This window comes from Scyliorhinus torazame, chromosome 12 (assembly GCF_047496885.1).
Source record: "Scyliorhinus torazame isolate Kashiwa2021f chromosome 12, sScyTor2.1, whole genome shotgun sequence".
In the NCBI taxonomy this organism is placed as follows: Eukaryota; Metazoa; Chordata; class Chondrichthyes; order Carcharhiniformes; family Scyliorhinidae; genus Scyliorhinus; species Scyliorhinus torazame.
Genome location: NC_092718.1, coordinates 73,720,463 through 73,743,530, shown reverse-complemented (window position 1 = coordinate 73,743,530; position 23,068 = coordinate 73,720,463). Strand labels below are relative to the sequence as shown.

Genomic DNA, 23,068 nt, shown 5'->3' with positions numbered 1-23,068 from the left:
GGTTTTGTAAAGCTGCAGCATAACCCCTGTGTCTTTATACTCCAATCCTCTAGGTATAAAGGCCAGCATTCCATTAGCCTTGCTGATTATTTTCTGCACTTGTTCATCGCATTTCAAAGATTTCCCAGTCCACTCCAGCCAACTCTGCCCTCATTCCTTTATAATTACCCATATTTAAGTGCCATGATGTGGAGATGCCGGCGTTGGACGGGGGTGAGCACAGTAAGAAGTCTTACAACACCAGGTTAAAGTCCAACAGGTTTGTACCCCTTAAACCTGGGGTTACCCCTATCTCTGGATCTGTAAAGACTTAATTATCTGCAAACGCTCGCATTCCAAGCATTGTCTTGCATCTTTGAATTTGTCTATATATATGTTTCTGGAACATACCTCTTCATTCACCTGAGGAAGGAGAGGTGCTCCGAAAGCTAGTGCTTGAAACAAACCAGTTGGACTTTAACCTGGTGTTGTAAGACTTCCTACTGTATTTATATGCAGCACAGTTGTTTCTGACCCAGGTTTCTCACTCTCAAATTTAATGCTAAATTCCACCATGTTATGGTCACGGTTTCCTCAGGGATCTTTTACTCTGAGATTGTTCACTAAACCTGCCTCATTACACATTACCAAATCCAAAATAACCTGACCCCTGGTTGGATCCACAACATATTGTTCCAGGAAATTGTCCCGGAAACACTTGATAAATTCTTCCTCATGGCTACCTGCTACCTCTGCCAATATGATCTTTCTAATTTATATTCGATCACACTCCTAGCTTGTGCCTTGTAGAAGGTGGACAGACTTTGGGGAGTCAGGAGGTGAGTTACTCACCACAGGATTCCCAGCCTCTGACCTGCTCTTCTAGCCACAGTTTTAATATGGCTGGTCCAGTTCAGTTTCTGGTCAATGGTCACCCCTAGGATGTTGATTGTGGGGGATTCAGTGATGGTAATGCCATTGAATGTCAAGGGGTGAAGATTAGATTCTCTCCTGTTGGAGATGGACGTTTCCTGGCACTTGTGTGGTGCGACTGTAACTTGCCACTTGTCAGTCCATCATCTGAAGGTTTCCCTCCAAGTCACTCACCACCCTGACTTGGAAATATATCGGCCGTTCCTTCGCTGTCACTGGGCCAAAATTCTGGAACTCCCTCCCTAACAGCACAGTGGGTGTACTGACACCCGAAAGAAAGCAGTGGTTCAAGAAGGCAACTCACCACCACCTTCTGAAGGGCAACTAGGGCTTAACCAGTGACGCCCACATCCCGTGAATGAATTTTTTAAAAAGGATATTGTCCAGGTCTTGCTGCATTTGGACATGGACAGATTCAGTGTCTGAGGAGTCGCGAATGGTGCTGAACATTGTGCAGTCATCAACGAACATCCCCACATCTGACCTTATGTTGGAAGGAAGGGTATTGATGAAGCAGCTGAAGGTGGTTGGGCCAAGGACACTACCCTGAGGAACTCCTGAAGTGATGTTCCACAGCTGAGATGATTGACCTCAAACCACCACAACCCTCTTCCTTTGTGCCAGGTTTGACTCCAACCAGTGGAGAGTTTTCCCCCGATTCCCATTGACTCCAATGTTGTTGGGGCTCCTTAATGCCATGCACAGTCAAATGTTGTTTTTATGTCAAGGGCAGTCACTCTTACCTCTGGCATTCAGCTCTTTTAACCATGTTTGAACCAAGGCTGGATTTGTCCTGTTTTTGTGTACAGGATACACCTGGGCAATTTTGCACATTGCCGGGGGAATGCCAATGTTGTAGTTGTACTGGAACAGGTTGGTTCAGGGCGCAGCAAGGTCTGGAGCAGAAGTCTTCAGTACTATTGTTGGAATATTGTCAGGGCCCATAGCCTTTGAAGCGCGGTGAACGTGGAACTTGCTTCCACAGGGAGTGGGGAGAATGTGGGATTCATTCCCACAGAGAGTGGGAAGAATGTGCGACACACTCCCATAGGGATGATCTTTATTAGTGTCACAAGTAGGCTTACATTAATACTGCAATGAAGCTAATGTGAAAATCCCCTCGTCGCCACACTAAGGCGCCTGTTCGGGTACACCGAGGGGGAATTCAGAATGAGCAATTCATCTAGCAGCATGTCTTTTGGGACATGTGGGAGGAAACTGAAGCACCCGGAGGAAACCCACGCAGACACAGGGAGAACATGCAGACTCTGCACAGACAGTGACCCAAGCTGGGAATCGAGCTTGAAGTGGGGAGAATGTGGGACTTGCTCCCTCAGGGAGTGGGGACAATGTGGGACTTGCTCCCTCAGGAAGTGTGGACAACATGGGACCCGCTCCCAAAGGGAGTGGGGAGAATGTGGTACTCACTCCCATAGGGATGAGGACAATGTGGGATGGGGAGAACATAGGACTTGCTCCTTCAGGGAGTGGGTCGAACGTGGGACTCTCTCCCACAGGGAGTGGGGAGAATGTGGGACTTGCTCCCTCAGGGAGTCGGGAGAATTTGGGACTCACTCCCACCGGGAGTGGTGAGAATGTGGGACTTGCTTCCTCAGGGAGTCGGGAGAATGTGGGACTCACTCCGCAGGGAGTGGGGAAATGTGGGACTTGCTCCCTCAGGGAGTGGTTAAGGTGAATCGTGTTGGCGTATTTAAGAAGGAAAATGTCTAAATACATGAGGGAGAGGGAAATACAAGGAAATGGTAGTAATCTGGGGCACACGAAGAAGGCTGGACATGCTTATTTTAGCACAAAGGATAAACCCACCATTTCAGCATACAACACTAATGTCCGGGGCTGGGATTCCCGCTCTGGAGGCAACACTTAAAGGGCTCACTAACAAGTCTCAGGTGGGTGGGTCCGCCAGCAGGAACCTGTGTCCATGAGCTCCACGGGGAAATCGATTTGTTATCCCCCGTGGACCCCCTGAGGATTATCACTGATGTGATGGGGGTTCGGGGGTGGTGGTGGTGAAGTGATGGGGGGAGTCGGGGAGGTTCGTGGAAGCAGGGTGATGTGGAGCAGAAACACCAGCGTGGGGCAGATGGGCCAAATGACCAGCTCCTGATCAGAGAAGGCAGTGTAAAAGAGACCAGGCTGTGAGCCATTCCCAATGATAAAGGGTTGATAACAGTAATATCGACACTCACCGTTCTGTCCATTCGCTGCACCTGTGAGACAATCAAAGAACATGAATTAATAACAAATTCATCAGATAGAGACATAGACTGACACAGGAGAAGAAGGAGGCCGATTCTGCCCCCCTTGAGCCTGTTACGCGGGAACAGGAGGAGACCCATTCAGCCTGCCCCACCATTCAATTGGATTGTGTTTTATTTGATCTTAGCTCCTTCGACCCGCCTTGCTTCTGTAACTCTTAATCCCTAACCCAACAAAAAATTTAACACAAAAAGCAAAATTCAGCCGAGATTGAAGCTCAAAAATAGATAATGGATAATCTCAGCGAGTCCGGATGTTTCTTTGGAGAGAGGGACATGTTTTGTTATGTTTCCATGTAACATAAGCGGTTTCCTTGTGTTGCATTTGTCAAGGAAGGTCGAGACGTGTAAATAACGTCAACTCATTTATTTACACTATGTACACTTTTATAACTTGAGTTCGACACTACTGCTAATCCTATTGTAGTTAGCTAAACTGACTAACCAGCTGCTGTCTTCCACGTGGTGGGTGTGATAATGAATCAACCCTGTGCCTCTCCTCACTGACTGTCTCCACTGGCCGAAGGAGCTGATCATGTGTGTGGTGTCCTTTATGTATGGGTTGGTGTAATGCCCCCCTGTGGTCGTGTCACCTCCTTGTGTATCGTGAATGTCCATTGGTCGCCTCCCACCTAACTTATCTATTGGTTGAGTGTGTGTGTGTGATGTTTCTGGTGCTCCCTCTAGTGTTTGTCTAGCTTACATGTATTTACAGTGATGCACATCACCACATCCTCCCCTTTTTATATGTTCATATTTTCTGTACACTTGAAGAAAAACTGAACAAAGAACAGGTAGATACGTTAAGGTATATACAAGTCATGGGAACGGTGATTAAACAATAAGTCCAAATCACTCATGTGAGTCCATAAACCATCAATCATCATGGTCAAATGTCTCTCTTGGTTATGAACGCCATCAACAGGAACCAAGAAGTGGTCGAATCACTGCGCTGTCTGCTTTGGAGTCTTTTTCTTTTTGTGTTTGTGGTGGTGCTGTCGGATGGCATCTTGTAGCTGATAGGTCGTTGACATTGAAGAGGTACCATCAACAGTATCATTCGAGGTCATGGATGTGCCAGATGTTGAAGTCGGATGAGACTGTGCATGCTGGTTCTGGCCACATGCTGTGCTGGAAGGGTGATTCTGCTGAGAAGCGTTGAAGCATGTCAATTTGGAGACAGAATTGCTGCTCGCATCAATGTCTGGTGATGGTGTGAAACTAGAACCTTGCATCTGATAGGAATATGCTGTCTGGCCAGGCTGTGGTGCAGCAAATCCTGGGCTGTAACTAAGGCATCCAGTCCGTAGTGCAGATTGCGCTGGCGGTAGTCCTCCTTCGGTCTTGATTCCATTAGTGGGCAATCCGTAGTGCTGGCCTGTTTGAGAATATGCTGCATAGACTGCTGGCTGCTGCATGCCTGAATACTGGGTTTGTCCAGCATGAGCTGTCATTGGCCGCACTGTCGGTGTGGAACAAATGTGCGGTCAGAGCTGTGGTGAAAATTGGTGTATTCCTCTTGGACTGTAGCTGCTGCTTGTTATTGCTGACCCAGTGTGATTGTCATGTGATCCATCTCCTGTCGTTGTGGCATCTGCTGTCACCCTGAGCGTGCCATCACTGAGGTTGCGACACTGCCTGTCTGGAGTAAAGTCTGGCTTACGTGAATCAGAGTCGGCGTTTGGTTGCTCCCCATCTGGAGTCTGGTCTGTTTTTTATTGATGCTCCCCGTCCGGAGTCTTAGCAGGTTCACTGGAGTCAGCTGAGATTTCTTGAAGCTGCACGTCTGGAGTCGGAACATGCAGGAATGCATTGACTAGTGGAGAGGTTTGAGCAATTGAGGATGGAAGTAGTGTGGTGTCACCGGAGTCACCAGTGGTCTCACCGTGATCGTCGAGTGCCTCTGTACGCACTAGCTGAGGTCTGTCACTTTGCACCTTTTGCATGGGAAGTGGGATTCTGTCGTCACTCGTTTCACATCCCGTGGGTAGATCCTCAGTAGCTGCTTGCTGTTTACTAGGGTTGGGTAAATTGTCAGAGTTTTCATCTGTTGGTGCAAACAATGTGGGTGGACTGTCATTGTCTTGCCGTTGTCCTTCATTTGGGCTTTTCTTCTTTGGAATTTTAAATCTTCCCCCAGACATTACAGAACCTTGTTCATTTCCCTCAATTTCTCCCATATGTAGGGCATCAAATGTTAGATCCAATGTTTCTTTCGTCATTGTACTAGTTTCTAAAGAACAGTCCGTTTCAATTTTCTTCTCAGTTACTTCATATACTTTTCTAATGTACATGCCTTCATCGTCTCTGGCTCTGATTTTGCGGGGACTGGCACAGTCACAGTCTCTCTTTTACTGTTCTCAATTGCCCACATTCTACTCCCCAGACATAAATGCTTAATCTCTGGAGTTAATGTGGTACAATGGATAATCGGGTCGACCTTATCTGCATCTTCACCATCACTGGAAAGCACAATTGGTTCACTTGAAACTGCTGCGGGTTTTAAGTGCTTTATCTGGCTACTCGATGTCGGTGTCCTCAGGATTCTTGCTCCAAAGTTCTGCTCATTTATCAGTGGAGTGTGCAGAGGTTCAATGCGATTAATATTCCCATCAGGGGTTGAAGAGTCACTACTGACTAACTGCGGGTCTCTGAAGTTGGGACTTTGCGGTTTTGTGTTGAAGGGAGACAGTTGTCCCTGCTGTAGATATGATTCAGGTTGTGTTATTTCCATTAAATGAGGATCAATGTCTTGTCCATTTTTTCGATCCGTACGAAAGCAATGGCAATTTTCAGTCTGCTCCTTGCAAGTTAGACATACAAGTAATTTCTTTAGCAAATCCTCAGCATCCTTCTGTGACTGTGCAGCATTATTAATATCTCTTCGGCTAGAATGATCCTGAAGATCAGCGCATAATCCTTTTTTCTTCGGGCTTGGAAGAGGCGATTCCTTTGGCTTGAACAGTCATCAGCGCTGTGCCCTTCATTGTAGCATGATAGACCGTCATGGTCGTCCTGCTGTGCAGTGGAGCGTGGTAGACTGTGATAGCCTTCTTGCTGTTTACGTGAGCATGGTAGACTTGCATCGTCTGCCGCTAGTTGGTCAGAGGAGGTTGCTAGACCCTCATGGTCTTGTTCCTGCAAGGACTGCGCATTGGAGTCTTGCGTTGCTTCTATCGTGGAGGCTGTCCACGAGCTCTCTGTGGAGGCTTGTGACACTGGAGTCACTTCTTGTTCGTGCAAGGACTGCGCTCTGGAGTCTTGCGTTCCTTCTATCGTGGAGTCTGTCCACGAGCTCGCTGTGGAGGCTTGTGACTCTGGAGTCACTTCTTGTTCGTGCAAGGACTGCGCTCTGGAGTCTTGCGTTCCTTCTATCATGGAGTCTGTCCACGAGCTTGCTGTGGAGGCTTGTGACTCTGGAGTCACTTCTTGTTCGTGCAAGGACTGCGCTCTGGAGTCTTGCGTTCCTTCTATCGTGGAGTCTGTCCACGAGCTCGCTGTGGAGGCTTGTGACTCTGGAGTCACTCCTTGTTCGTGCAAGGACTGCGCTCTGGAGTCTTGCGTTCCTTCTATCGTGGAGTCTGTCCACGAGCTCGCTGTGGAGTCTTGTGACACTGGAGTCACGTCTTGTTCCTACAAGGACTGCGGTGTGGAGTCTTGCATTTCTTCTTTCGTAGAGTCGGGAACCCTGAGCAGGGCGTGGACCACGCTCTGTGTGGCAGCAGGCCGCTCTCTGTGGGCTTGTACCGCTTTCTGTCTCTTAATTTCAGGCTGCAGCATCATCCTGCACTGATGAGTTGGGACGTCATATCTGCTGGGTTGAAGATCCTCAGATCCGAAAAATGAATCCGCATCTGCGTCGGATTCAATGTGGGGGTCGCCAATGTGCAACACGAAAGGTCCGTCCGAGTCGTAGTCGTCTAGGACCATGGAGCTGTCATTGGGCTCGCGAGGTCCAGAAAAAATGTAAAGGTCGGTATCATCGGTTTGTGCGTAGGTAACTGCTTGTTGCAGGGTTCTTCGGAGGTTAAATTCATTTCCTGGTTCAATTTGAAGCATTGTGCTGTCATTCCAGGTGAAGGAAGGTTGTTTTACAGCTTTAAAAGATTTTTTCTTTGATTTGGGACGTTTCCCCTTTAAATTGGTGCGGTCTGGGGCCTCTGACGTCATGACGCGCGTGACATAGCACGTAGGAAGCGATTGCGCATGCGCAGATCGATGTTCCTTTACCGATGGCCGTTTTCTTGATTGCGCATGCACGGCGTCTCGCGCATGCGCGAACGAACCTTCCGGTTCTGCGTACTTCTCGCACAACTGCGCTAGTGTAATCCCTTTAGCAAGATGGCCGCCGACCTCGACCCAAATCGCTCTCTGGCCCGGGCCCTCGGCCTCGAGGTGAGTACTGGCACTTCTCTTACCTTTCCTTGTCGATTGGAGTGTGTTTTCCTCACAGTATTTGGCGAGTTTGTCCAGGACTGCCTGGAAATCGTACCTGTTTTGCCCCTTGGAGAACTTGAATTTTTAAAAGATTTCTTCTGCTCTTGCACCGGCGATGGTGAGGAGAAACTGTATTTTTTCATCATCGGCCAGGTCTTTAAGTTCGGCTGCCACCAGGAAGAGTTCAAACGTTTGCCGGAATCGCTGCCAGTTCTCGCGGAGATCGCCGTGGCACTGGAGCGGCTGCGGAATCGGGAGCCCGTACATCTTGCCTGGGTATTGCTGGTTGTCACTGTACGCTGAGGTATGGCTATCTGGATTTAAGCAGTTCACTACTGGTACCATGTTTTGTTATGTTTCCTTTGTAACATAAGCGGCTTCCTTGTGTTGCATTTGTCAAGGAAGGTCGAGACGTGTAAATAACTTCAACTCATTTATTTACACTATGTACACTTTTATAACTTGAGTTCGACACTACTGCTAATCCTATTGTAGCTACCTAAACTGACTAACCAGCTGCTGTCTTCCACGTGTTGGGTGTGATAATGAATCAACCCTGTGCCTCTCCTCACTGACTGTCTCCACTGGCCGAAGGGGGCTGATCATGTGTGTGGTGTCCTTTATGTATGGGTTGGTGTCATGCCCCCCTGTGGTCATCTCACCTCCTTGTGTATCGGGAATGTCCATTGGTCGCCTCCCACCTAACTTAGCTATTGGCTGAGTGTGCGTTTGTGTGTGATGTTTCTGGTGCTCCCTCTAGTGTCTGTCTAGCTTACATGTATTTACAGTGATGCACATCACCACAGGACAGACATAACCTATCAAGTCCAGGTAAGTTTGTCCTCAGAAACCTATCACTCAATTTGGAAATTTCCTATTATCCCCTAACATCTCGACAGCTTATTTTGGGAGAGAACGTTCCAGATTTCCTCATCCCCTTTCTGTGAGAAAGCACTTCCTGACATCCACCCCCAAAACGTCCTGGCTCCCATTTGAAGGGTCTGCCTCCCTCATCTACACTGCCCCCATCAAACACTCCCAGAACAGGAACTGCACAGGGTAGATACAGAGTAACGATCCCTCTGCACTGTTCCCATCAAACACTCCCAGGACAGGTACAACACGGGGTTAGATACAGAGTAAAGGTCCCTCTACACTGTCCCATCAAACACTCCAAGGATAGGTACAACACGGGGTTAGATACAGAGTAAAGTTCCTTCTCTATACTGCCCCCATCAAACACCCCCAGGACAGGTACAGCACGGGGTTAGATACAGAGTAAAGCTTCCTCTACACTGTACCCATCAAACACTCCCAGGACAGGTACAGCATGGGGTTAGACACAGAGGAAATCTCTCAACACTGTCCCCATCAAACACTCCCAGGACAGGTACAGCACAGGGTTAGATACAGAGTAAAGGTCTACAATGCCCCATCAAACACTCCCAGAATAGGAACTGCACAGGGCTAGATACAGAGTAAAGATCCCTCTGCACTGTCCCCATCAAACACTCCCAGGACAGATACAACACGGGGTTAGATACAGAGTAAAGTTCCCTCTACACTGCCCCCATCAAACACTCCCAGAACAGGAACTGCACAGGGTAGATACAGAGTAACGATCCCTCTGCACTGTTCCCATCAAACACTCCCAGGACAGGTACAACACGGGGTTAGATACAGAGTAAAGGTCCCTCTACACTGTCCCATCAAACACTCCAAGGATAGGTACAACACGGGGTTAGATACAGAGTAAAGTTCCTTCTCTATACTGCCCCCATCAAACACCCCCAGGACAGGTACAGCACGGGGTTAGATACAGAGTAAAGCTTCCTCTACACTGTACCCATCAAACACTCCCAGGACAGGTACAGCATGGGGTTAGACACAGAGGAAATCTCTCAACACTGTCCCCATCAAACACTCCCAGGACAGGTACAGCACAGGGTTAGATACAGAGTAAAGGTCTACAATGCCCCATCAAACACTCCCAGAATAGGAACTGCACAGGGCTAGATACAGAGTAAAGATCCCTCTGCACTGTCCCCATCAAACACTCCCAGGACAGATACAACACGGGGTTAGATACAGAGTAAAGTTCCCTCTACACTGCCCCCATCAAACACTCCCAGAACAGGAACTGCACAGGGTAGATACAGAGTAACGATCCCTCTGCACTGTTCCCATCAAACACTCCCAGGACAGGTACAACACGGGGTTCGATACAGAGTAAAGGTCCCTCTACACTGTCCCATCAAACACTCCAAGGATAGGTACAGCACGGGGTTAGATACAGAATAAACCTTCCTCTACACTGTCCCCATCAAACACTCCCAGGACAGATACAGCACGGGGTTAGATACAGAGTAAAGCTTCCTCTACACTGCCCCCATCAAACACTCCCAGGACAGTTAGATACAGAGTAAAGCTTCCTCTACACTGTCCCCATCAAACACTCAGGTACAGCATGGGGTTAGACACAGAGGAAATCTCTCAACACTGTCCCAATCAAACACTCCCAGGACAGGTACAGCACAGGGTTAGATACAGAGTAAAGGTCTACAATGCCCCATCAAACACTCCCAGCACAGGTATAGCATAGGGCTAGATACAGAATAAAGCTCCCTCTGCACTGTCCCCATCAAACACTCCCAGGACAGGTACAGCGTGGGGTTAGATACAGAGTAAAGCTCCGTCTACACTGTCTCCATCAAACACCCCCAGGACAGGTACAGTGCGGGGTTAGATACAGAGTAAAGCTCCGTCTCCACTGTCTCCATCAAACACTCCCAGGGCAGGTACAACACGGAGTTAGATACAGAGTTAAGCTCCCTGTACACTGTCCCCATCAAACACTCCCAGGGCAGGTACAACACGGAGTTAGATACAGAGTAAAGCTCCCCCTACACTGTCCCCAACAAACACTCCCAGGACAAGTACAGCATTGTGTCAGATTCAGAGTATAGCTCCTTCTACAGTGTCCCGATTCAACACTCCCAGGACAGAGATGGGGATGGCTGTAGTGGCTGGAGGAGGTTACATAGATCGGGAGAATTGTAGGGTCTGGAGACGGTTACGGAAAGAGGGAGGTGTTGTTGGGGCTTAGGAAGTTACAGAGATAGGGAGGGATGTATGGGTTTTAAAAATAAGTTTGAGAAGTTTAAAATCTTTGTGTTGCAGCGAGTGACTGGAGAGTGGAGGATGAAATGAATTTGAATCTGTCGGTAATTGGAATCAGCTTCCTGCAATTCCGATTGAAAATGAGGAAATCTCTCGGCAAAGCAGAGGCTGCAGTGTCTCCCTCGCTCCCTCGGTCAGCTTGTTAATATATCCTGTTGGTTATCTCAGCCTGCTCTGTGTCTGCTGTCTGCTGCTGTCATGTTCTGTAGACTGGCCGGTACTGGTGAAAGAGGTTCTACAGAACATGTAGTTTAAAATAATTTATTGTAGAACCATCTGTGTAAAGATAACTAGGATAAATTAGCTAACAAACAACTAACACTAAACAACTCTTGTGGAACTACTGAAAACATGTCTGTCTCCCAGCACGACCAACTCCCAACTCCCAGATCATATGGGTTTACAATCACATCTCGTGGTCAGAGGTTGTGCACAACATTATGTACAAACGTATATTATGCATATCATCACATCCCCTTTCCTTTGGAAAAGAAAGATATTTACAAGCATTAGATTACTTTTGACATTACATCATGATATGCATAAATATATACATGTCCAAATACCTTTTGTTTTACTTCAGTCAGTTACAAATTCAGTCTTTCTGGCTTGCGCCGTATTCTTGTGGATCTTCTTAGTGTTTGCTAAACTGGCACAGGCTCTTTAATATTTTGTGTTTGATTTTGATGTTGTTCATATGTGTATCATCCTCTTGTTGTGTTGCTTCCTCCTCCTGTTGTGTTGGTTCCACCTCTTGTTGTGTCGGTTCCACCTCTTGCTGTGTTGGTTCCACCTCTCCTTGTGTTGGTTTCGTGTTTTCCTGAGATGTTTGAGGACAGATATGGGCAGCACGGTAGCATTGTGGATAGCACAATTGCTTCACAGCTCCAGGGTCCCAGGTTCGATTCCGGCTTGGGTCACTGTCTGTGCGGAGTCTGCACATCCTCCCTGTGTGTGCGTGGGTTTCCTCTGGGTGCTCTGGTTTCCTCCCACAGTCCAAAGATGTGCAGGTTAGGTGGATTGGCCATGCTAAAATTGCCCTTAGTGTCCAAAATTGCCCTTAGTGTTGGGTGGGGTTACTGGGTTATGGGGATAGGGTGGAGGTGTTGACTTTGGGTAGGGTGCTCTTTCCAAGAGCCGGTGCGGACTCGATGGGCTGAATGGCCTCCTTCTGCACTGTAAATTCTATGATAATCTATGACTGTTGTATTCTTGCTCTGGTGGTCGCATCACAAACGGTTGCCGTACTTTGATGTGAGCTCTCCTATTCTATCTCAAAACAGCACATTCATCCGTCATAACCAGATATGAGTTTGGACCTGCTGGCTGCACTACCTTTGCCTGTTTAAACCATCCATTCTCTTTGTAGTCTTCTACTCTCACTGTATCCTCCAGCTGCAGAGATTGAAGTCTTTTGGCAGACCTATCATAGAACTCCTTCTGCCTTTTTGTGAGAGGCCAATTGTCTTGCTAATGAGCGGTTCATGGGCTCTGTAGGAAGACGAGGTAGAGTCGCGCATAGCTGACTGATCATTAGCAGTTGAGCAGGCGAGAAGCCATTGACTAGCGATGCCGAACAATAGCTGAGTAGCGCAAGATATGCATCATCTTGACTGTCGAGTGCTTTCTTTCAGAGTTATTTGACAATATGGGTTTCCTTTTCAGCCTTGCCATTCGACTGTGGGCAATGCGGGCTAGAAGTAACATGTTGGAAATCATACTGGCGCGCAAATTCCATCCATTCATAACAGTCAACGCAAGGACCAGTATCGGTCATGACCACATCCGGAATGCCTTGTCACGCAAAATTTTTCTTGACATTATTTATCACACACCTTGTTGTTGAACTCGACACCTGCGCTATCTCCAATAAATTTATTTTAAAAAAGAATACTAGACCAGGCCCCAGCATTTGTTAGAATACTTGACCAGGCCCCAACATTTGTTAGGATCCCGGACCAGATCCCAACATTTGTTAGGATCCCAGACCAGATCCCAACATTTGTTTGGATCCTGGACTAGACCCCAACATTTGTTAGGATCCCAGACCAGAGACCAACATGTGTTGGGACACCAGACTGCCATGTGGGTGTCCCTTTAAAAAAGATTTGTTCTCTTACCATGTGACTTATAGCATGGCTTCAGTGATGTCATTTGTGGTTGGAGCTGGGCTGTGATGTCAGGTTAGAGGGGTTTTTAGTGTTTGGGTTTCAGTTTCGATTTTGTTGCTTTGGACTGCAGATGGAAAAAGAAATGTTTCCCTGTTTTTTGTGTTTTCATTTTAAAAGCTGCTCCAGTGAAAAAGCACATTGGGTGTGTCAAACTGCCTTGGTAACTTTAAAGATAGTGTTGCTTTCCGGAAGGAGTTTGAATCTGCTGGTTGGAACTGGATCAGAATCTCAGGGAAAGGACCAATCCCATTCAAGTGAGAATACAGCGCGCTGGGCCACGCCCTTTAAAGAGATTTTGGTTTATAGGATTTTGTTATTGAATTGGAACAGTTAAGGGGGGATTCATTAAGTGTTATGTACATAGATTAGTGTAGCTGTTGTGTTGTCTTTATGTTTGTAATTGATAATCTTGTGTTTTTTATATATGTTTATGTTAACTACATACTTAGAATAAACCTTGTTTTGATGAAAGCACCTAGGAAGTCTGATGAATCACACCTGAAGTGAAGGTTTTTATGCTCGTCCTAGCCAAATTCATCATAAAGGTTATAGGTCAGGTGAACTTCATAATACACTAAGCCCTGGTCCATATCACAGACCAGATCCCAACATTTGTTAGGATCCTGGACCAGACCTAAACATTTATTAGGATCCTGGACTAAATCCCAACATTTATTAGGATACTGGACCAGACTCCAACATTTGTTAGGATCCCGGACCAAATCCCAACTTTGTTAGGATCCCGGACCAGACCCCAACATTTGTTAGGATCCCGGACCAAATCCCAACTTTGTTAGGATCCCGGACCAGACCCCAACATTTGTTAGGATCCCGGACCAGACCCCAACATTTGTAAGGATCCCGGACCAAATCCCAACTTTTGTTAGGATCCTGGACCAGACCTAAACATTTATTAGGATCCTGGACTAAATCCCAACATTTATTAGGATACTGGACCAGACTCCAACATTTGTTAGGATCCCGGACCAAATCCCAACTTTGTTAGGATCCCGGACCAGACCCCAACATTTGTTAGGATCCCGGACCAAATCCCAACTTTGTTAGGATCCCGGACCAGACCCCAACATTTGTTAGGATCCCGGACCAGACCCCAACATTTGTAAGGATCCCGGACCAAATCCCAACTTTTGTTAGGATCCCGGACCAGACCCCAACATTTGTTAGGATCCCGGACCAAATCCCAACTTTTGTTAGGATCCCGGACAACACCCCAACATTTGTTAGGATCCCGGATCAGACCCCAACATTTGTTAGGATCCCGGATCAAATCCCAACTTTTGTTAGGATCCCGGACCAAACCCCAACATTTGTTAGAATACCGGACCAAATCCCAATATGTGTTAGGATACTGGACCAGATCCCAACATTTGTTAGTATACTGGACCAAATCCCAACATTTGTTAGTATACTGGACCAGATCCCAATATGTGTTAGTATACTGGACCAATCCCAATATGTGTTAGTATACTGGACCAATCCCAATATGTGTTAGTATACTGGACCAGACCTCATCATCTGTTAGGAAAACAGATGAGAACCCCACGCAATTTTCCTGTTTATGAAACTGTGAGAGAAAGGTACATCACCCCAGGAGTGATGACTCTGACCAATTGGTATCCTGCATGTTAAAACAAACTTTAATGGAAACGCAGAATCAACCACATTGACATCAAATAAATCGCTTTACAATTATCAGGTCCTCGAGTGAAAGGAAGACAGGAGCATGGTCAGAGATAACCATGCTGCCAATGGAGTAGGACAATACCAAATGTAGGATTGCCCCAGCGCAAAGGAACAGTCAATTCTAGTGTGCCCCTGCTGAGGGGCTGAGAAAACTGTAACTCTTTATCTCTAGGATGTAGAGACCCCCGCACGTCTGGGTATCCAAACTCCTCACAAACTAACGTCAGCGCCCTTGCCTGTAGGGTGCGGGTGGGGGTGGGGATTTCCGATTACTGGGAGCTTTCCCATCAAGGAATTCAAATGACAATTAAAGTTCCCCCACCCACAAAAGTCCATGAAGACTTTGATAACCATCTCCGGGGAGTGACTTGGAAGGCCATACACATTCATTATTGAGACAGATTCTCCGCTTACAAGCCTCCTAATAATTGCGTATCTACCTGCCTTGTCCTTCCCACAATTCTCCACCTTGAAGGGAACAGATTTATTGACCAAAAGTGATAACCCCCCCCTTGCTGCTGATCGGAAACTAGATACGTTCCAGTCTAAACAACAGTACAATGATTGCGCATCTGTCTCAGCATGACTATTAAGGTAATGTTCAGTCAAGATTTTATAGAGCACCTCAAGGGAGGAGCGAGAGAGAGAGAGAGATGGAAATGTTTAGGGAGGGAATTCCAGAACTCGAGGCCCCGCCATGCTGCTGAAGGCACGGCTGCCAATGGTGGAGCAATGGGAGCAGCACAATGCCTCAAATTGAACCCGGAAATGAAATTAACCTCCGAAGAACCCTGCAACAAGCAGTTACCTACGCCCAAACCGATGATTCCGACCTTGAATACTTCGATACCGACCTTTACATTTTCTCTGGACCTCGCGAGCCCAATGCCAGCTCCGGCGCAAACAGTGATGATATGGTCCTAGAAGACAACGACACAGACAAACCTTTCACCTTGGGAGGCTACCCCAGTACTCAATCCGAACCGCAACTAGACGTGTTGCACGTTGGCGACCCCCGTATTGAATCCGACGCAGACGCGGATTCGTTCTTCGGATTTGAGGATCTTCAGCCCAGCAGATATGACGTCCCAACTCGTGAGTGCAGGATGATGCTGCAGCCTGAAACCAAGAGACAGAGAGTGGTACAAGCCCACAGAGAGCGGCCTGCTGCCACACAGAGCGTGGTCCACGTACTGCTCAGGGTTCCCGACTCTATGAAAGAAGACACGCAAGACTCCACACCGCAGTCCTTGCACACACAAGACGTGACTCCAGTGTCACAAGCCTCCACAGCAAGCTCGTGGACAGCCACCACGATAGAAGCAACGCAAGACTCCGACGCGCAGTCCTTGCAGGAACAATACCATGAGGGTCTAGCAACCTCCTCTGACCAACTAGCGGCAGACGATGCGATTCTGCCATGCTCAACTAAACAGCCAGAAGACTGTGACAGTCTACCACGCTCCAGTGCACAGCAGGACGACCATGATGGTCTATCATGCTACAGTGAAGAACAAAGCGACGATGAGGCCAAGCCCAAATTAAGGCCTTAGTGTTGGGTGGGGTTACTGGGTTATGGGGATAGGGTGGAGGTGTTGACCTTGGGTAGGGTGCTCTTTCCAAGAGCCGGTGCAGACTCGATGGGCCGAATGGCCTCCTTCTGCACTGTAAATTCTATGATAATCTATGACAACAGCAAGACAATGACAGTCCACCCACATTGTTTGCACCACCAGATGAAGACTCTGACAATTTCACCAACTCAAGTGAACACAAGCAGCTACTGAGGATCTACCCACGGTATGTAAGACGAGTGACGACAGCATCCCACTTCCCATGCAAGATGTGCAAAGTGACAGAACTCAGCTAGTGTGTACAGAGGCACTCGGCGATCACTGTGAGACCACTGGTGACTCCGGTGACACCACGATACTTCCACTCTCATTCGCTCGAACCTCTCCACAAGTCAATGCATTCCTGCATGTTCCGACTCCAGACGTGCAGCTTCAAGAAATCTCAGCTGACTCCAGTGAACCTGCTAAGACTCCGGACGGGGAGCATCAACAAACCAACACTGACTCAATAAAAACAGACCAGACTCCAGATGGGGAGCAACCAAACGCCGACTCTGATTCACGTAAGCCGGACTTTACTCCAGACAGGGAGTGCCGCAACCTCAGTGATGGTACGCTCAGGGTGACAGCAAATGCCACAACGACAGGAGATGGATCACTTAACAATTACACTGGGTCAGTAATAATAAGCAGCGGCTACAGTCCAAGAGGAATACACCAATATTCACCACAGCTATATCCACACATTGTTTCCACACCAGCAGTGCAGCCAATGACAGCTCATGCTGGACAAACCCAATATCCAGGCATGCAGCAGCCAGCAGTCTATGCAGCATATTCTCAAACAGGCCAGCACTACGGATTGCCCACTAATGGAATCAAGACCGAAGGAGGACTACCGCAAGCGCAATCTGCACCACAGACTGGATGCCTTAGTTACTGCCCAGGATTTGCTGCACCACAGCCTCGCCAGACAGCATATTCCTATCAGATGCAAGGTTCTAGTTTCACACCATCACCAGGTATTTATGCGAGCAGCAACTCTGTTTCCAATTCGACAAGCTTCAACGCTTCTCAGCAGGATCATCCTTCCTGCACAGCACGTGGCCAGAACCAGTATGTACAGTCTTATCCAACTTCAACATATGGCACATCCATGACCTCGAATGATACTGTTGATGGTACCTCTCCAACATCAACACCTTATCAGCTACAAGATGCCATCCGACAGCATCTTCACATACATCGAAAAAAGAAAGGGACTCCAAATCAGACAGCGAAGTGATTTGACAACTTCTTGGTTCCTGTGGCACAGGGACGTTGATGGCGTTCATAACCAAGAGAGACATTTGACCATGATGATTGATGGTTTTTGGACTCACACGAATGATTTGGACTTATTGTTTAATCATTGTTCCCATGACTTGTATATACCTTACCTTATCTACCTGTTCTTTGTTCAATTTTCTCAAAGTGTACAGAAAATATGTAACATATAAAAAAGGGGGGATGTGGTAATGTGCATCAATGTAAATGCATGTAGGCTAGCTAGAAACTAGAGGGAGCACCAGTGACATCACACACACACACTCAACAAATAGATCAGTTAGATAGGACACGACCGTTGGACATTCATGATACACAAGGAGGTGACACCACCACAGGAGGGCATTACACCAACCCATATATAAAGGACACCACACATGATCTGCCTCTTTCCAGGGGAGGCAGTCAGTGAGTACAGACACAGGGATGATTCAATATTACACCCAACTCGTGGATTGCATCAACTGGTTAGTCAGTCTGGGTAGCTATAGTAGGATTAGCAGTAGCGTCGAACCCGAGTAATAGAAGTGTAAATAGTTTAATAAACGTGTTGAAGTTATCTCCACGTCTGAACCTTCCTTTGTCAAGTGCATCACAAGGAAGCCGCATATGTTACACCTACAACATAACAAATCAGTCGGGGCTGGAGGAGGTTACAGAGATTGAAGGGTTCTCAGGGCTGGAGGAGGTTATTGAGATAGGGAGCGTTGTAGGGTTTGGAGGAGGTTACAGACGTAGGGAAGGTCATTGGGGCTGAAGTAGGTTACAGAGATAGGGAGAGTTGTCAAGGCTGGGGGAAGTTACAGAGATTGAAGGGTTCTCGGACCTGGAGGAGGTTACGGAGAGAGGGAGGGTTGTCGAGGCTGGGGGAGGTTACAGAGATTGAAGGGTTCTCGGGGCTGGAGGAGGTTACGGAGATAGGGAGGGTTGTCGAGGCTAGGGGAGGTTACAAAGATAGGAACGGTCGTCGGGGCTGGAGTACGTTACAGAGATAGGGAGGGATGTGGAGGCTGAAGTAGGTTACAGAGATAAGGTGATTGTCGGGGTTGGAGGAGGTTGCAGAGACAGGGAGAGGTGTAGGCGGTGGAGGAGGTTACAGAGATAGGGAGGTTTGTTGGTGTTGGTGGTTCTTAGATAGGGAGAGTTGAAGGGGCTGGAGGAGATTACAGAAATTGGGGTTGTCGGGTCTGGAGGAGGTTACAGAGTTTAGGAGTGTAGTCAGGGCTGGAAAGGTTATAGAGATAGGGAGAGGTGTAGGGGGCTGGTGGACATTATAGAGATTGGGACAGTTACAAAGGCTAGAGGAGGTTACAGAGATAGGGAAGGTCGTCGGGGCTGGTGGACGTTACAGAGATAGGGAGGGTTGTCGGTGCTGGGGGAGGTTACAAAGATACGAGGGTTGACAGGGTACGAGGAGGTTACAAAGATAGGGAGGAATGTGTTGGGTGGAGGAGGTTACAGAGATAGGGAGGGTTGTCGGGGCTGGAGGACGTTACAGAGATAGGTAGGGTTGTCAGGGCAGGAGGAGGTTACAATGATAGGGAGGGATGTGGGGGCTGGAGAAGGTTACAGGAGATAAGGAGGTTTGTTGGATCTGGAGGAGGTTACAGATAAACGGAGGATTGTCGGGGCTGAATAGGTGATAGAGGTAGTGATGGACTGGAGCTTAGAGAGATAGGCAGCAATGTAGGGGCTGGAGGAGGTTACAGATATAGGGAGGGCTGTCAGGGCAGGAGGATGTTACAAAGATAGGGAGGGATGTGGGGGCTGGAGGAGATTACAGAGATAGGGAGGTTTGTTGGGGCTGGAGGAGGTTACAAAGATAGGGAGGGCTTTTGGCACTGGAGGAGATTACAGAGATAGAACATAGAACATAGAACAGTACAGCACAGTACAGGCCCTTCAGCCCACGATGTTGTGCCGACCATTTATCCTAATCTAAGATCAACCTAACCTACACCCCTTCAATTTACTGCTGTCCATGTGCCTGTCGAAGAGTCGCTTAAATGTCCCTAATGACTCTGACTCCACCACCTCTGCTGGCAGTGCATTCCACTCACCCACCACTCTCTGTGTAAAGAACCTACCTCTGACATCTCCCCTATACCTTCCTCCAATCACCTTAAAATGATGTCCCCTCATGACAGCCATTTCCACCCTGGGGAAAAGTCTCGGGCTATCCACTCTATCCAAGGAGGGTTGTAGGGGCTGGAGGAGGTTACAGAGATAGGGAGGGTGGTCAGGACTGGAGGAGGTTACAGAGACAGGGAAGGTCGGCGGGGCTGGTGGACGTTACAGAGATAGGGAGCGTTGGCCGGGTAGGAGGCTACAAAGATAGGGAGGGATGTGGGGGCTGGAGGCGGTTACAGAGATGGGGAGGATCATTGGGGCTGAAGTAGGTTACAGAGATAGGGAGTGTTGTCAAGGCTGGGGGAGGTTACAGAGATTGAAGGGTTCTCAGGCCTGGAGGAGGTTACGGAGGTAGGGAATGTTGTCGAGGCTGGGGGAGGTTACAGAGATTGAAGGGTTCTCGGGGCTGGAGGAGGTTACGGAGATAGGGAGGGTTGTCGAGGCTAGGGGAGGTTACAAAGATAGGAACGGTCGTCGGGGCTGGAGGAGGTTACAGAGATAGGGAGGGATGTGGAGGCTGAAGTAGGTTACAGAGATAAGGTGATTGTCGGGGTTGGAGGAGGTTGCAGAGACAGGGAGATGTGTAGGTTGTGGAGGAGGTTACAGAGATAGGGAGGTTTGTTGGTGTTGATGGTTCTTAGATAGGGAGAGTTGAAGGGGCTGGAGGAGGTTACAGAAATTGGGGTTGTCGGGTCTGGAGGAGGTTACAGAGTTTAGGAGTGTAGTCAGGGCTGGAAGAGGTTATAGAGATAGGGAGAGGTGTAGGGGGCTGGTGGACATTATAGAGATTGGGACAGTTACAAGGCTGGAGGAGGTTACAGAGATAGGGAAGGCCGTCGGGGCTGGTGGACGTTACAGAGATAGGGAGGGTTGTCGGTGCTGGGGGAGGTTACAAAGATACGAGGGTTGACAGGGTACGAGGAGGTTACAAAGATAGGGAGGAATGTGGTGGGTGGAGGAGGTTACAGAGATAGGGAGGGTTGTCGGGGCTGGAGGACGTTACAGAGATAGGTAGGGTTGTCAGGGCAGGAGGAGGCTACAATGATAGGGAGGGATGTGGGAGCTGGAGAAGGTTACAGAGATAAGGAGGTTTGTTGGGGCTGGAGGAGGTTACAGATAAACGGAGGATTGTCGGGGCTGAATAGGTTATAGAGGTAGTGAGGGACTGGAGCTTAGAGAGATAGACAGCAATGTAGGGGCTGGAGGAGGTTACAGAGATAGGGAGGGTTGTTGGGGCTGGAGGAGGTTACAGAGATAGGGAGGGTCGTCGGGGCTGGGGTAGATTATAGAGATAGGGAGGGTTGTCGGGGCTGGAGGAGGTTACAAAGATAGGGAGGGTTGTCGGGGCTGGAAGATGTTACAGAGATAGGGAGGGTCGTCGGGGCTGGGGGAGGTTATAGAGATAGGGAGGGTGGTCAGGACTGGAGGAGGTTACAGAGACAGGGAAGGTCGGCGGGGCTGGTGGACGTTACAGAGATAGGGAGCGTTGGCCGGGTAGGAGGTTACAAAGATAGGGAGGGATGTGGGGGCTGGAGGCGGTTACAGAGATAGGGAGGGTCATTGGGGCTGAAGTAGGTTACAGAGATAGGGAGTGTTGTCAAGGCTGGGGGAGGTTACAGAGATTGAAGGGTTCTCGGGCCTGGAGGAGGTTACGGAGATAGGGAGTCTAAGATCAACCTAACCTACACCCCTTCAATTTACTGCTGTCCATGTTCCTGTCTAAGAGTCGCTTAAATGTCCCTAATGACTCTGACTCCACCACCTATGCTGGCAGTGCATTCCACTCACCCACCACTCTCTGTGTAAAGAACCTACCTCTGACATCTCCCCTATACCTTCCTCCAATCACCTTAAAATGATGTCCCCTCGTGACAGCCATTTCCACCCTGGGGAAAAGTCTCGGGCTATCCACTCTATCCAAGGAGGGTTGTAAGGGCTGGAGGAGGTTACAGAGACAGGGAAGGACGTCGGGGCTGATGGACGTTACAGAGATAGGGAGCGTTGGCCGGGTAGGAGGAGGTTACAAAGATAGGGAGGGATGTGGGGGCTGGAGGCGGTTACAGAGATAGGGAGGGTTGTTGGGGCTGGAGGAGGTTACAGAGATAGGGACGGTTGTACGGGCTGGAGGAGGTTACAGAGACAGGGACGGTTCTCGGGGCTGGAGGAGGTTACAGAGACAGGGACGGTTGTACGGGCTGGAGGAGGTTACAGAGATAGGGAGTGTTGAAGGGGCTGGAGGAGGTTACAGATATAAGGAGGATTGTCGGGGCTGGAATAGGTTATAGAGTTAGTTAAGGACTGCAGCTTTCAGAGATCGGGAACAATGTGGGGGTTGGAGGAGATTACAGAGATAGGGAGGCTTATCGGGGCTTGAGGGGGTTACAGAGATAGGGAGGGTTCTTGGGGCTTGAGGGAATTACAGAGATAAGGAGGATTCTTGTGTTTGGAGGAGGTTACAGAGATAGGGAGGCTTCATGGGGCTCGAGGGGGTTACAGTGATAGGGAGGGTTCTCGGGGTTGGAGGAGTTACAGAGATAGTGTGGGTTGTTTGGGCTGGAGGATGTCACAGAGATAGGGACGGGTGTACGAGCTGGAGGAGGTTACAGAGATAGGGACGGTTGTTTGGGCTGGAGGAGGTTACAGAGATAGGGACGGGTGTACGTGCTGGAGGAGGTTACAGAGCTAAGGACGGGTGTACGGGCTGGAGGAGGTTACAGAGATAGGGACGGGTGTACGCGCTGGAGGAGGTTACAGAGATAGGGACGGTTGTACGGGCTGGAGGAGGGTGCTGGGCGAGATCAAGGACCGATCAGAATTTTAAAATGATTACTTACCCAACAGCAGACTGAAGAGAAACAGGGAGAGGGTCAGCACAGTGGGATGTCCAAACATCTGCATCATGCTATTCGATCTGAGATATGTGACGCCGGGGTCCTGAAACCCCTGAGATTATTTGGAAGTGAGTCTGGTGGGGAAACGGGAAGCAGGAGAGAGCAATGTTTTATCTGAGTTCTGTGAGGCTCCGTTCTGAAACTCGAACTGAGTCACTGACATGAGGAAGTTCCTCACTATCAGAAAGTATTATTGACGCAGCCTTACCCATTCCGGCAGAAGTGTTTGTGGTCAAGTGTCCAGAGTGCAGTGAAACAAAATGAGAGTAATAATACAACTGAGAAACAGAGAGACAGAGTCAAAGGTTACACCAGGACACTGAGACACCAAGATACAGGTACACCAGGACACAGAGACACCGAGATACAGGTACACCAGGACATCGAGACACGGGGTACACCAGGACATCGAGACACTGGGTACACCAGAACACTGAGACACCGATATACAGGTACACCAGGAC

At 48.5% G+C, this 23,068-nt stretch overlaps 1 protein-coding gene across 2 annotated transcripts in view; it reads right to left on the bottom strand.

The window, feature by feature from the left end:
* The window catches only part of LOC140386482 (TYRO protein tyrosine kinase-binding protein-like), a 63,820-nt gene extending 41,113 nt beyond the window's left edge, over positions 1 to 22,707 (bottom strand). For both annotated transcript variants that reach the window (XM_072468867.1, XM_072468868.1), the window contains exons 1-2: positions 22,548 to 22,707; positions 3,123 to 3,143 (exon numbers count right to left, since the gene is read on the bottom strand). In XM_072468867.1, the coding sequence (XP_072324968.1) occupies positions 3,123 to 3,143; positions 22,548 to 22,614 (88 nt within the window). In that variant the 5' untranslated portion in view covers positions 22,615 to 22,707. The remainder of the gene's footprint in view (positions 1 to 3,122; positions 3,144 to 22,547) is intronic.
* Positions 22,708 to 23,068: the final 361 nt, after the last annotated feature.